At 44.1% G+C, this 15,529-nt stretch overlaps 2 protein-coding genes across 2 annotated transcripts in view; both read left to right on the top strand.

The window, feature by feature from the left end:
- Positions 1 to 15,529, top strand: part of LOC306930406 (cadherin-22-like) — a 161,296-nt gene that overhangs the window by 16,512 nt on the left and 129,255 nt on the right. The window lies entirely within an intron of this gene.
- Positions 7,051 to 9,739, top strand: LOC306930025 (uncharacterized protein; the record flags this gene model as incomplete). The annotated part of the gene is made up of 7 exons (XM_079510764.1): positions 7,051 to 7,275; positions 7,446 to 7,632; positions 7,812 to 8,072; positions 8,185 to 8,356; positions 8,661 to 8,809; positions 8,966 to 9,141; positions 9,265 to 9,739. The coding sequence occupies 6 exons, from the start codon at positions 7,051 to 7,053 to the stop codon at positions 9,130 to 9,132; spliced, it is 1,161 nt and encodes a 386-aa protein (XP_079366890.1). The 3' UTR covers positions 9,133 to 9,141; positions 9,265 to 9,739.

Below are 15,529 nucleotides of genomic sequence, written 5' to 3'. Positions count from 1 at the left end.
AATCCGTTTCATTGGAACCGTTTCCGAATACGGTTGCCTGGTCCCCGATGGCCATGATTCACATTGCCCGAGATTCAACAGCGCACCCGGGTACACTTGCATAACACACTTTGATCCTCCAGATGGTGGTGTGCTTGATGGCTGGTGCGCACGGACACTGACCATCAACTCTGCGACATTGTCTCCAATAAATCCAGACACACTGCATTGCATTGCCTCTTTGCCGTTATACTACGTCACTGTCAGCCTGCCTGCTATTCACTGTGTCAGTCAGTTCTGTGCTCCAGTGTCGTGTTTGATATTAGTTTAATGGATTCTACTTTAGCATTATTATTATTTTGTTTTACTTTGGAAACTATGCCAAGCAAAGCCCAAGAGCCACGTGTAGTCCAAGATCAGCGCGTACTGCGGTGCTGCGTGTATAGCAGATTCAACATAGCAGATCTGCAAGCTCACAACGCGTCGCGCTGTGACGCGTTGTGAGCTTGTAGATCGGCGACGGGCGGCGTTGAGAAATGAGCTGGTGTTACGCTTCGTGCAGCGTCTGTGTTTTTTTTTGTTGACGCTTGGCTCGTCGACTAGAGATCATGTCACGTTCTTTAAAAAAAACAGTCCACTTCCTTCTTTAGGTACGCATGCATTCACATTGGAACGATCCGTATCTGAATACACTTCAACGGTCCAGAGACCCGCCCCCCCATGCGGTCGCGGGGACGGTTGGGCGATCCGCTCCCGGGAACGGTACGCATCATTCACATTACCACAACATCTGACAAGTGGTCCCGAGTCCGAACCCGGGACCATAGTGTGAATTGCCCCTTAATGCACCCGTAAGGTTGGTAGAGGCCCGCGTTGGGTAGAGCCACAGTCCCCACATGGACCCCCCGGGGACGCCAAAAGGCAAATATTTCCGGGCTTGTAAATCTTTGATTTTCTGGTGAAAGATGAGTTGCGTGGTGGACGGTGCCGTGTCCGGGTCTGTGTGGGTCGATCCCAGGATAACTTCGGCTGAAATCTAGGTCTAGGTCAATTGAAGCCTATTTTTTGATACTACGCTTACCGCCATTGCCGTTTATTAATGGCAATTGCGCTATTATAGTGCATTTGATCGATCAAGCCATAATGCTACTTACGATAGCATCGGGTAGCTAGCTGTTGCTGTCACAAGACCATTTTAGATCTTCGGCACCATAAGAATCCATTCTATCCGTTTCTTTCAATCGCCTGTATCTCCTATTCCTTGTCCCATATGGCATTTTTGGTCTATGCCGGTGCCCTGGAGGGCACCGGCATATTGTAAACAACAGTTGAACGGGACCTGTTCAACTTACTAGGATAATACTACTTCCGGTAGACTGGAAATGTTGGCGTGAATTAGATCCTAATTTTTCAATAAATGCTAGCGGGCTAAGTTTTAAGAATACCACATTTGTGTGAGGATGATGATGTCCTATTAGTATAAGCTATGTTGTCCTCAGACCTTATTCCTATATTATGAAACGTAATGCAACCCCTAACCCATTAAGAACTTTAACCACTTTAAACATTATTTCAAACTTTAGCTATTGAAAAATAGCAGATATACAAGCTTGTAGATCTGCTAAATCATGAAAGCGTGTGCAAATCTTTGAATATATATTCTTTCACACAAACATTTTTAACTTGTATCTTTGCTTCTGGGGGGTCCCTGGTACAACTTATTGAGATGGTGGTCGGCGGCCAATTACATAAACCTTTTTGGGGTCCTTAACATGAAATAGTTTGAGAACCACTGATATAGAAACAGAGGTTTTAACCCTGTGAGAACCACTGATATAGAAACATAGGTTTTAACCCTGTGAGAACCACTGATATAGAAACATAGGTTTTAACCCTGTGAGAACCACTGATATAGAAACATAGGTTTTAACCCTGTGAGAACCACTGATATAGAAACATAGGTTTTAACCCTGTGAGAACCACTGATATAGAAACAGGTTTTAACCCTGTGAGAACCACTGATATAGAAACATAGGTTTTAACCCTGTGAGAACCACTGATATAGAAACATAGGTTTTAACCCTGTGAGAACCACTGATATAGAAACATAGGTTTTTAACCCTGTGAGAACCACTGATATAGAAACAGGTTTTTCAGAAAACTGTCTTGAAGACATTTAGGTCTCAATGGGCTAAGCAAAAACATTTGTATATTCAAAAGACTAATTAATTTAAAACCCTCTGATGAACTGCATCCCTTTTTAAATAATGCAAACTGGTCCTCCAGAATGTTTACTAGTGCTGCATGGGGTCTGGTAGAACATTCCCTCACTGAAACCATTGCATGGCTGGCTGTTTAATATCCCAGTGTTGCACAGAGAGCCATTACTGTCACAGTAACCCAACAGGGTGTCATTATATGGCCAGCAGCAGAGGCTGTTTGTTTTCATGAGTTAGTTCAGCCCCAGAGCTGTGCATGTGCATCTGTTCGTGTGCGTGTGCGCGCGTGTGTGTGCACGTGCGTGTGCGTGTGCGCGTGTGTGTGTGTACGTGCGTGCATGCATGTGTGCGCGTGCTTGTCAGTCCTGACGTGTACTGCATATCTGTGCGTGTGTTTGTCATGTGGGTGCAATGGTGCATGTGTATCATGCATCTTATTGCGTGCCCTGTGTGTGTGTGGGTGTGTGTGTGTGTGTTTATCATGTGGGTGCATGTGTATCATGCATCTTATTGCGTGCCCTGTGTGTGTGTGTGTGTGTGTGTGTGTGTGTGTGTGTTTATCATGTGGGTGCATGTGTATCATACATCTTATTGTGTGCCCTGTGTGTGTGTGTAATCTACAGCGCTGTGTAAGCCCAGGGTCCATGACCTCCCATTGCTCTAAGATAAATGTGTGCTGTGGTGCACGTGTGTCTTGATAATAAAACGGTGTGTCCGTGGCCCTGTGGGAGCGCTATGCACCGTGGTGACACACATCATTATTGGTACAGGTCTATTGATTTGTTGCTTGGTCCTGTGGATTATTTTATCTCTCTCTCTTTTTGATTTTTGGTTGTGTGTGTGGCTTCCTAATTTATAAATAGCAGCACCGTCACATTCATCAAAAGCATTCACATACTTTGATGTGTTTGGTGGGTGGCGACAGGACCGTGTGTGTGTGCGTGCGTGCGTGCGTGCGTGCGTGCGTGCGTGCGTGCGTGCGTGCGTGCGTGCGTGCGTAAACACCTAGCCACAGCCTTGTCTGTTGGGTTGGTGCATGCATTAAGTGTACATGGAGCTCTGCGTGACCTCTCCTCCTGAGCACAGTGTGAGGTTGACTTCAGACAGTTTTGCCTCATTTAAAGCCTGATTTACACTTCATCGTATGAGGGCGTTGCACGCTGAAAATAGCCAACAAATTGTGGTCTCACCTGTGACGCATTATGAGCTTGTAGATCGGCTTTTTTTGGCACGCTTCACTATCATACAAATTAAAGAGGGAGTAACATGTTATTTATTTGCAAAACTGTTGACACACGTCTCTCAGAAAACCTTTAAGCTTTCCAATGATATATAACAAATGTCTGGGGGTAAAATACACATTTGACATTTTAGGTTTATAAAATAAAATCATTACATCCGGGAACTTTGGAAAAATCTTCGGAATCTGTTGATGACGCGGTTGCGTGACGTCAACAGGAGATGTCTTTTTGTCTTGTTGCAATGCTAACTCGGATAGACACGCCCATTTCCTTATCAGCGCCAGCAGCTGAGCAGCAGCGCGGGGAAAAGGGACGCACAAACCCGGTCCGATGAGTGCAGAGACTAGAGAGAGCTTGCCGCGAAATATTTTCTTTCAGTGAGTTGTTTTAGCAGTTAGCACGGCCGTTTTTCCATCACTTGTATTTTAAACTTTCACAAAAGAAGCAGTACCCGCAGTACTGGGAACACTCCTGGGCCCCTGCGGGAGAAAAGGCTAAAAAAATACCGCTGAATTTACGACTGAGACACTAGTCTCTACGAGGCTTTGTTTCCACCGTGCATGAAAGTAGCCGAGGCTACTCCTAGGAGGACGTCGCCAGAGCCGGGAAACCTCCACTACCGACTAGCCCCGGAACACTCTGCCAGCTCAGCCTGCCCGATACGACAAGAGTACGACCCAGAAGCTAGCCTCGTCTCGCCACACGCCAGAGCCGGGAAGCCTCCACTACCCAGCCCCGGAACACTCTGCAATAGCTCGGCCTGCCCGGTGCCGATACGACTCCGCCACTCGCCAGAGCTGGAAAGCCTCCACTATACCGAGCCCCGGAACACTCTAAAATATCTCGGCTCAGCAGAGTGCTGCGGTCAGTTGGTGGTTGTGGTCGTGTGGAGTACTTTTATTGTGTTTTAGTTCGTTTTTATTTAAAAAAAATGCCAAAGCGGTGCGTGATCGGTGGGTGCAGCAATGTCGCTGTGGAAGGCCTTCCAATCCATGTTTGGCCCAAGAACGAAAAGATTGCAAAGAAGTGGGATACTTTTGCACGCATCAAACGCTCGGATTGGAACAAGGGAGTCCCAGGCGTGTCCAATATATGTGGAGAACACTTCATCCCGACAGATTATGAAGCATACGGGCAGTGGAAGGCTGGTTTTGTGTCGAGGCCACGGTTGAAAAAAGATGCAGTCCCTTCTGTACATCCCACTGTTGGTGGCCAGTCCGCTGCTACAGTAGTTCGGCCGAAGTCGAGGGCCTTACACGTCATGGAAGTAAACAGGGTAAGTGTTTATATAAGAACCTTGTTTTGTGTTGTTGTAGAATACTGTTACCGAAGTATGTAGGCCTAAATGTACAATACGTCTATTTGATTACTCTCCTCCCAACGTGGTTTAGAAGATTTAGAATATCTCGCCATTGTATTGTAATTATTTATTATAATGTCGCGGTTTATTATAATTTCACGCTTTCAGAACGACTCAGGTAGTTTTACTAATGTAATATCGAATAATTGCTGACATCCCAAGTAGACTGAATTGCAAATAGACCTGAAGTCGGTAGCTAACACATAATGACACAGCAGTGGTTATGGTTTCTCGCTTTCCCAAGGACCCCCAAATTGACATGAATACTAGACCACCATTTGAAAATATATGTCAGGGACCCCCATCCCCATAAGGGAAGGATATTTGGTAACATTTTGATCTTTGGGACCCCACATCTATCATCAGTAATAATTTAAATCTGATCTTGTACACATGGAACCAAATGGACCCTTGTTCCATTTGTACACTCAGAGCAACTCACATTATATTTGGAAAAAATGACTCACATGGTCTTTAACTAGGGGACCCCCTGACCCTATTTGAGAAACACTTACAGGACCACAGTGGAAACAAGCCACTGTGCCTTTTTTGTTTTCCTTTTAGCATCATTGTAAAATCATACCACTGTACTATTTGCAAACTGTTACTGTATTCAGTTTCAGTCAGGCCTAAATGTCTAAATGTATATGAATGAACATTTGACAGCGGGCGACTGTGGCTCAGGAGGTAGAGCAGGTCGTCCAATGATCCATGGGTTGGCGGTTAGAATCCCGGCTCCTCCTGTCTACATGTCGAAGTGTCCTTGGGCAAGACACTGAACCCCAAATTGCTCCCGATGTGCTGGTTGGTACCTTGCATGGCTTCCGCCGCAATCGGTGTATGAATGTGTGTGTGAATGGGTGAATGTAATGCACAATCTATGTAAAGCGCCTTGGATAAAGGCGCTATATAAATGCACCATTTACCATTTTATGTAAACTTGTTACCAACACCAGCAAGTGTATGTTACATATCCAGTTATTACATTGGCACTGCATATTGTAATGGTTGTATGTTCTGTGCTTTTTTTATAAAGTGCCTGGCAGCCGCGGTCACACAAAAGGTAGAGGCTCCTTCTACGTCTTCCTCTGTGACCCCAAGTCAGCCCGAGCCAATATCCATGGCTGTACTTCCTGAAGTTCCTGTAACTCGAGGAACGCAGTGCTCCTGGATAGCCACTCCACATAAGACCGTTGGTGAGTAATGTAAACAGTGTCAGTGGCCCTGTGTGTCGAAGTGTCCTTGAACAAGACACTGAACCTCTAATTTATCCCATTTGCCTTGCATGGCTTCCTGTGGCATCGGTGTGAGAATGGGTGAATGTAATGTTCAATCTATGTAAAGCACTTTAGTAAATGCACCATTTACCATATAACTACAAGTACTCAATTGACTATAATTGCAGGTTTTCAATGCTCGCCCAAAATGGTCAGCATTGGGGTACAGTGTGAACTCCTGTGTGAGCCAGAGCTCATGGAGGTGGAGGAGGAGGAGGAGGAAGAGAAAGAGAAGGAAGGGATGGATGATGATGATGAAGATTATGTCCCATCAGAGGATGAAGAGGATGAGGAGATGACATCTGTGACTCGGTCAGTGGCCATTTTGTTTGGTGCCACATTTATTCTTTGCCAAAACACATCATGTGGTGTGTTGATGTTCAAGCCATCGTTTAACAGCTCTAACTGTATTTTCCAATACAATGAAATCACAACTATTCAACCCATAGCTGATAGCTCTAAATCTGTACTATCTGAGAGTTCTATCACTTACCCTTTATACTTTATGAAGTTTACCATCATTTATTGTATTTCCTTATGATAGTCTATTTGACATCCTCCAGTGTCCCTTGTACAGGATATCTCTACGCAGATCTACAAGCTCACAATGTGTCGTAAATGTTACAAGTTGTGAACATGTAGATTTGTTATTTTTGGAGAATGTTTGTCCCAGAATAAGTGGTTCATATTTAATTTATTCTTTCTTTTTCAGAGAGCCAGCAACTGCATACCGAGGTCCTGTGGAGGACCAGAAATACATAGTTTTTGAGTCGCAGCTAATGACCCTTTTCCAAACCTGTGAGTTGTGTTTTGAGAAGACACCTGGCAAAGTCAGAGTAAATGGAACTGCAGTCTACATCACTCAGTCTTGCACATCGTGTGGCCATGTGAAGCAGTGGAACAGCCAGCCAAAGATTGGGAAGATTGCTGCGGGGAATTTGCTGCTTTCCGCTGCCATTCTTGTTTCGGGAAGCATGCCGACCAAAGCTCTTCGAATGCTGAACATTATGGGACTGGCAACAATCCATCGCAACACATTCTTTAGGCACCAGAAAGCACACCTTCAACCTGCCATTGTCAAACTGTGGAAGGATGAGCAAAGTGACATCATCAGGTCCCTTGAAGAGATGACTGGACCACTGGTGTTGTCAGGGGATGGAAGGAGTGACAGCCCTGGACACTCGGCAAAGTTTGGAACAGTCAGCGTCATTGAGCAGAGAATCAACAAAATTTTGCATGTTGAGATTGTCCAGGCATGTTCTGTTGTGTTCATTTCAAGTTGTAAAATGCTCAATGATCTGTAGTGTCTGATCCATCTGGTTTCTCCTTTACATGTGTTTTGTTCTGTTTTGTTTGTTCTCCATCTTAGAGTAACGAGGTCAAGAGCTCATCATGGTGTGAACTGGTTGGACTGCAGAGAACCAAGGTGTTCCTGGACACTGCTGGATTACAAGTGGGAACACTCATCACTGACAGAAATCGTCAGGTAGCAAAGTGGGTCCGGGAGTTCTGGATTGGAGTCAACCATCGGTTTGACATATGGCACATTGCCAAAGGTATGATCGAATGTGTATCTACAGTGCTTGTGCTATTTTGTATTTATTTTGAATTAGTGAAGCAACAAACTCACCATTTCTAATCAATAACTAATATTTTGTCATTGTAACATAACAATTAAACAATCGTGTTTATATTGTAGACTAATTACATATACTTATGTATATACTATGTGTAGGCATCGCCAAGCAGATCGACTTGCTGGCCTCCAGGAAGGAAAGTGTTGATGCTGGGCTTTGGCGGAAGTCCATCATCAACCACCTGTACTGGTCTGCTGCATCAAGCACAGAAGAAGAAAGAGACATGATTTTGGCCAAGTGGCAGATTGTTCTCTTTCACCTTCAGAACCAACACACAGACCTCCCAATTCCACTGATGCCATCGTGTCCCCATGATCCACTGGAAGAGGATGAAAGGACAAAAGTGTGGCTGGAACAAAGTAAGTTATAATTTCATTCATTCCAGAATGTCATTGTAAACTTAAATTGGCATTACCGAGTGGAATCGATGTTAACTGTGTGTGTGTGTGTGTGTGTGTGCGTGTGCGCCAGACTCTGCCAGCTCAGTTGGGCTAGAGAAGATTCTCCATGGCACTATGATCTCGAAGGACATTTCACTGCTGTCCACAGACCACCAGACATCCAGTCTAGAGGCCTACCATTCACTAATCCTCCAATTCCTCCCAAAGCACACGGCCTTCTCCTACACAGGAATGCATGCCAGGTAGGCAATACATTTTGAAAAAAATGTTATGGTATAAACCAGGGGTCTGCAACCTATTTAAATTAAGTGCCATGTTTTTATTTTCTAGATAATCAGCGTGCCGTGTCAACATTAATTTTAATGACATCATATTTTAAACCAGAAATCGTCTCTCTCAGAATTATGCCAGTTAGCCAGTGATAACCCTCATTTGTGCCAATGTTGGAACCGGTGCCAAAGGTTGCTTACCCCTGGTATAACGATTGTATGTATGGCTTTACTATTCAGAGACATGCTCTATTTTTGTTCTCTACTCGTTCATTAGAACATACCTTGCTGCCATGCACTACAATGAGAACAGTGGCCGCATGCAGGCAGTTCGAAAAGATGGTATGCTCAGATGGTCAGTTGTGTTCCCGAAGGCCAAGAAGGGAGAGTATTCACTTCGCCCAGTGAAAACTGAAGCCACTTATGGTGAGTGTCTACATTCTACAATATAATTTAGCAGCCTTGTAGCAACTATTGCTGCTGTAGCAGTTATGCTGCCCCAAGGCCGAGTTGAGATACTAACGACTAAGAATTGTACAACAGTTAATACAAAATCTTGAACATATTGCCATTTGGTTACAGAATACACAGCTAAAATGATGGAGATGGTTGTCTGCAAAGTGTCGGGAGACATGGATGTCACCCAGATCGTAATGCCTCAGTCCCCACCACCCTTGTGCCACGATGCTACTCGCCCTGAGATGAGCCAAGCAGTAGCGTCCTATGTGAGTCGCTTCAAGAACAAGTAGCAATCTACGGTGAGTTTCTACAATATCATTATGTTGTCTCACTCAGTTATTACATTGCAGTATATATATCCCTATACTATGCATACTTCGTCATTGTTATACTGCGTGTGTGTGTGTGTGTGTGTGAGACAGAATTTACGGTGGTGGTGAGGTTGATAGGACAGCCCAGAATCATCCAGCATCGAACCAGGGGCGCCCACACTTGAGATCTAGCTCTGGCCAGCTCTACCCAAGATCTACCCATCACAAAAAAACAAAAATAAAATACCAAAAAAATACACGGGTTTCAGGTCTTCCAACATCATACCCCTCACTCGGGTGACCCAGCCGGGGTGATCAAGTCCCGACTTATGTCCCAGTAGCTACCCTCGATCAGTCCCATTAGGGAAAAACCAGGGACACACAATCCGCTGCTCCAGAACTACTCTGCCGGTACTGGGCGTTCCATCCGGCGCGTGGAGGGACTAGGCACTGTGGGTTGACTCCTGGCCGGGCACCTCCTACGCCTCACCAGATCCTCTCCTGCTCTCACCAGGTGTGCCCAGGACCTGAGCGTCGCACCAGACACTTCATTCGGGAGTGGTGAATTCCGCAGGCTCCACCGGCACGGTAACAGTGGTGCCACAGGCTCCACTTGTGGCTTGAATGGCCCTCCTAAAGGCCTCACGTGGATTTTTGGGCATCCTCACGGCAAACACAGGCTGGGGCGCTAACCCAAACTGCTTACATTCCGGCTGCCAACCATCTCTCGGGTGGTCACCATGTAAAATCAAGTAATAAACTTAATTTTTTCTACATTTAATTTGTGTACTAATCTCATTTGTTAGTCCTTCAGTAGTGAAAATAGCCACTGGGATAGAGTATTGATTGATTGTATACTTTATAAACAGGCTTTGGTCCAAGCCCCTAGGGCCTAGGCTTGTTTCCATTGTGGTCATCTGTATAATATCTGAATCGGTATCGGCAGATATGATCCTGCAAATAATCGGATATCGGTCAGAATTTCATAATCATGCACCCGGCATGTCATATGGTCTACCTGCCCCTGCAGCTCCAAGCAGACAAGTCTACTAGAAGACAACACATTGTTTTCTTTTAATGATGTTCTTGCATAGTATTGTATACAGTATTTGTCTATCATTAAATGTTTTGATGAATTGAGTACAAAAGGACCCCAACGGAAACAAGCCATAGCCTTTCTTGGATTCATCCTTTTAGCAGATTGTACTTCCCTGTGCTTATCCATCAAAGCTGTTAGTTAATAAAGTATAATAAGTACATCTGAGATCCAGGAAATCGTGTCTATGTTTACAATCTACTATGCCTGCTATGTGATCCTGCTGAAATGCCTACAACCCGGCAACTCCCAACTAATCTGTGAAGAACTTTTCACAAACTATAGAGTACATGTTTATGTCTGGATATTTATGTTCAAGAATCAAAATATGAAGGGGCACAAAGACATTTGCTACAAGCACAAATGAACACCTGAAGCCATTATTGGTAATATGTAGAGGAGCCATTTATTGTCATTAAAAGGTTACATTGGGATTTTATGGCAGCCTGAAGCCAGTGTAGGGAATTCCGGGGTCATTAGGAAAAGTCTGTCTAATGACATTAACAGCACATGAGGGAATGGGGATTCTGTTGCGTCTCCCAAGTCTTTGCCAGTTCCACCAAATAAACTGCCTGTAGGCGACGTAGCGGAACTTCCTGAGAAAGAAGAAATAAGAGTTCAAGCTTTTCTGGTTTTGGTGAAATATTGTTTTTGTGGCAACTAAATGAGTAATGTGTTGGTATCAATTACTGCACTGTAAGGTAAATTACATGGTGCAAATGTCAATTTGGTAAAAAACTTGTATAAGGAGATATGAGTAGGATAATGTAACAGCCATTTGGTCAGTGGGGTCCTCTAGAGATGTATCATCACTTTTACAAGGTTTAAATGACGATTTAAAAACCACTAGAATTATTGGCAAGCAAAGCAATGTATGAGGCGTGAGCTCCATGTTGGAATCAAGGAAAGGTAAAGTGTTTGGTTGATGTATATTATTATGACTATGTATGTATATGACACTCACTCATGCTGAGTGTGAAGTTCCTCAGCATCAGCTTGGTGGTAGTGGAACCAATTATGGTATGCTGTTCTCAGGACGTTGACATCCAGACAGACAGTTGGGAAACCAGGGTGGTCTGTGATGCATCTAATCGGCTCTTGAGTCTCAGCCATGGTCCTGAGCGTCTGTGCATAGCTATGGCAGCACTTACACTCTACATGGGTTGGCCTTAGAACACATTTCCCACAGTTACACCTGCAACAGCAATATAGATTTACGGTTACCACTATTACTTGATATGAAAATGAATTTAAAAAGCGATTTTAAACTATGCAGACTATATTATTTACCAATTGGTGTTGCCCACTCTTGGAGGAGATCCTCTAGCTGGGCCTGGCTGAGGCTGAGCTCGAGCTGCAGGTGCAGCTGCTACAGGTTCGAACCTAAAAGGTTGGACGTGAGCTGCTGCACCACCAATCGCCACATCATCATCATCATCATCATCACTTGAACTTGCTGAAGAGGCCGGCACGCTGTTGTCACTCTCACTGTCAGACATGTTCAATTCGTTCTAGTCCGGGTCACGGGGTCGTTTAGTTACAGGTAGTTGGGTAATGGTTATTTTCGCGCAGTTGACGAAAATAGCAAATATCTAAGCTTACAACTCAGCTTGTAGATCAGTGTGCGTAAAACTCGGGAACTAAACCACTAAAACCTGCACTGAATTGACATGGTGACAAGACGTCTATCTAAATATGACGAGTAGACTAGCCTACTATACATAAATAATATATCAATATATATATATTTACCCAATTAATATGGTTTAGGATAATGACATCAATCATCGACCTGCTTAGCCTATAGATATTAGCTGCTCAAACGTGTGTTAATGTTGGCATTCATTTTCTAAATAATAGCCCATGGAGACAGAAAAAGTTTGCCATTGCAATGAGAGCAGCCAATATAACAAAATCTTTGTTCGATTTGACATTAAATTGGTCCATACAAATTGTATCAGGAGCGATACCGTTACATTTATTGTGGATATGTATTCCACTTGTCGGGTGAGTTTTTATTCACATGCCAATAAGTGGTGCAGGTGCTTATATTGTGAATGTGTCCACCGTGGCATATATGAAAATAATAATTTCATGTTATCTCACTTATACTTGAGAAAGACCATACGGGTCGTAGTTTAACAGTTTGGCTCGGCACCAAGACCGGAGGATGTGCGTTATATTATCGTATTCTCCACCGTGGCACCAACCATGCCTTTGTACCGAATATGATGAATAATGAATTAATAAATCATTCATTGTGTCCGGCTGCCTCAACACAGCTCATCCCTTACAGACACATTTGAAAGAACACAGTATTTACAGTAGCAACATGTTGACACCAGATTTCAAATGATCCCATATCGGAAAACAACAGTTGTAATGAAAGAATAGACACACGTAGCTGCCAGCCAATTCAAGTTTTATTGAAATGTTATTGTAATGTGTACAGCTGGACACAGAGACAGAAAAATGACCAGCGGACTGAGCTGTGTGTGTGTGTGTGTGTGTGGGGCGGCGGGACGCCGGGACCTCCATAATCCATCCACCGAGTCTCCTCGCTTGTCTACCCGCAGATAGCAACTGATCGTCGGCTTGGTGCCTCAGTCAGAGGCCCGCTCTAAGCCTGGAGCGGAGTGAAGACACGCCCCTCGCGACTGCAGCTGCAGACCTATAGCCGCCTATGCTAGCTCTGTTTCACTATGGATATTGCAAAAACGGTCTGATCAATTATTAAGAAAACATAACGTGTGATGGCCGAAATATCGCCGGTCATGGTCATTAACAAAGTTATGTATTTACTCCCTTCGTAGAGTGTTTAATATGGTAATTCCGACAGCCACTTTTCAATGTAATCCTATGGGGGGCCGACAGGATCCCCCCGTGATGACGCGCCATATTGACTCGTCACTTTCCGAGGTGAATGGGCGGTGCTTCGGGAGTTGTAACCTCCTTCTTCTGACAGCTCCCAAATTACATACAATGACACTATAGTTGTATTGACCATTGTGTTCACAATTATTACACAATTAAATTGGGGAAAGTAGGGCCAAAAATGTTACCTACCCTTTAAGCGTCTGTATGTTTTGCCGCGGGACACTGTCGTATGACTAAGTATGTGTGAAGCTTTTACGCACAGCCTTTGATGGAAAGTCAACAAACGGTTCACTGCTGCCACCGCTGAACACCTCTGGGGACTCACTGGCTCCAACTCAACACATCTGCCTGGAAGACAATCAGTCATTTTGTCTCAGCAGGCCAATGTCCCTGCATTAACGCACGCACGCACGCACGCACGCACGCACGCACGCACGCACGCACGCACGCACGCATGCACAGGGCCCATTACCCCATATCCCTAATCCCTAAACATATTTGCCATTTTTTACTATTTTGAAAAACATTTTAAAATGGTTCAAATAGCCAATCTACATCGACACGTTGTGAGCTTGTAGATCAGCTATTTGAACTATTTTAAAAGATTTTTCAAAATTAATTAATTCCAAAGAAGTTTAGGGATAATGGGTAAGGGGTGGCCCGCAGTGTTTACATGCACCGACGGCTCCAGAACATTGTGACTGTGGGGACTGTAGGGGGGCTAATGAATGTTGGTTTATGTTTATGTTGGGGGGAGGGGGCTTAGGGGGGCTAAGCCTCCACCAGAGGGGGCTAAATCCCCCCTAGCCGTCCCTAGAGGCTGGAGCCGTCCCAGCACATAAGTCCAGTTCTCAAATTGTTTGGCCTCGACCTGTGTTGTGTAGCAGCTATAATTTATGTTGCTGTTGTTGTGAAGAACTTTGGAAGACATTCACAGGGGCACTACTTCTATAAATATAGATTAGGCTACTTATCTATCTACCTAGTGTAACTGGGGACATATAGTTATTTAGCATACCTTTAAATATCAGTTAACTGAAACTAAACCATTGTGTAGCGCGTGAGAGATGATTGGAATGTCCTCGTTTGAAATCTATACTTTTTCCACCAAGGACAGCATGGATGATGAAGAATATCATTATAATGGGGAATTAACTTTCAGGAAAGAATACATGAGCTATTGTGGAAACTACTGAGAGAAAAGGAGGCAAGGCCCCCCGTAAAATCTGAATCCCCCCCCCCCCCCGCCCCCCCCTTTTTTTCCCCTCACTGTATATATTTCTTTTCCCTTTTTACCTCCTTTTTGATGAATTCTTTTTTGATGAATTCCTGTTCTGTCTATAGAAGTGTCTATTTGTACGTCTCTAAATGTTTTGATGATTTGAACATGGTGGACCCTGTTGGAAACAAGTGTAATGCTTAATTGGGTCGTCCACTCACAGTTAACAGCCTTTGTATTGAGTTTGTGCTTGAAATGTACTGTAATTCTGCAAACTGTTAATAAATTCTTCAATCAATCAAATCAAAAGGCAGAAGTCATACCGAACATGTATTACATCCTTTGTGCTTTGTGACGGAAAATATCACCTTCTCGTTTGCATAACGACACGGCACTAATTTATTCATGATCCACAGCCAGTCTGCCCTCGCTAATCAATGCACTTTTATCTCACCTCTAAAACTCAAACTGACTAGAGACTTGTAATTTCCAGCGGCCCGGCTCCGTCTAACAACCCTGGCCTACCGGGGGAATATGAGGCCATTACCATTCATGAGAACAACAAGAAATAAAGCGGAGCGAGTCCTATAAGTCCTAATGGCAAATGCATAATCTTGTCCTTTCTGTTATATCAACATCATGCTCTGCTTAAAAATAATTTGTCCTGAAGCTTGGCCGCCAGTGTTCTCCGCGGTTTCGGCAAAATGTCTTTTCTCTGAAGTAGGATCCCAACAAGGCCTAATGCCTTATTTAGGCGAGGTGGCACGGTGAACTTGGAGGACACTGATTGCTTGTGTCCTCTCACTCTAATGCTCTCGTTAATTCTCCAATGACACTGATTGGCACATTCACATGTGCAGAGATGATGGGACGGCCACGAGCGTTAGATTGGTATCAGCCGGGTGGTACTTTTCAGTGTCAAAACCTTTGCTATTTAGTTTTGTTTTGACTGAAAATGATGTTATTTTATCACAGCCTGTCCTGTTTTATGTTGCTTTATACTTGCTTTGTGCATCAATAGCTTTGAGTAATTGTTTTGTTTCATAATCATTGGTTCAAAAGACCATATGAGACGATGGACCTTGTTATTTAGAGGTGTATAACCTTAGAAAGAAAGAAATGACAAAGGCCACTTACTGAAATGGTACGCACCTGGCAGGGCACTGGAGAGAGAGAGAGAGAGA

This window comes from Electrona antarctica, assembly GCF_951216825.1.
Source record: "Electrona antarctica genome assembly, chromosome: 9".
Classification (NCBI taxonomy): domain Eukaryota; kingdom Metazoa; phylum Chordata; class Actinopteri; order Myctophiformes; family Myctophidae; genus Electrona; species Electrona antarctica.
The sequence above is the reverse complement of the archived record's forward strand: the minus strand, read 5'-3'. Positions and strand labels throughout refer to the sequence as shown.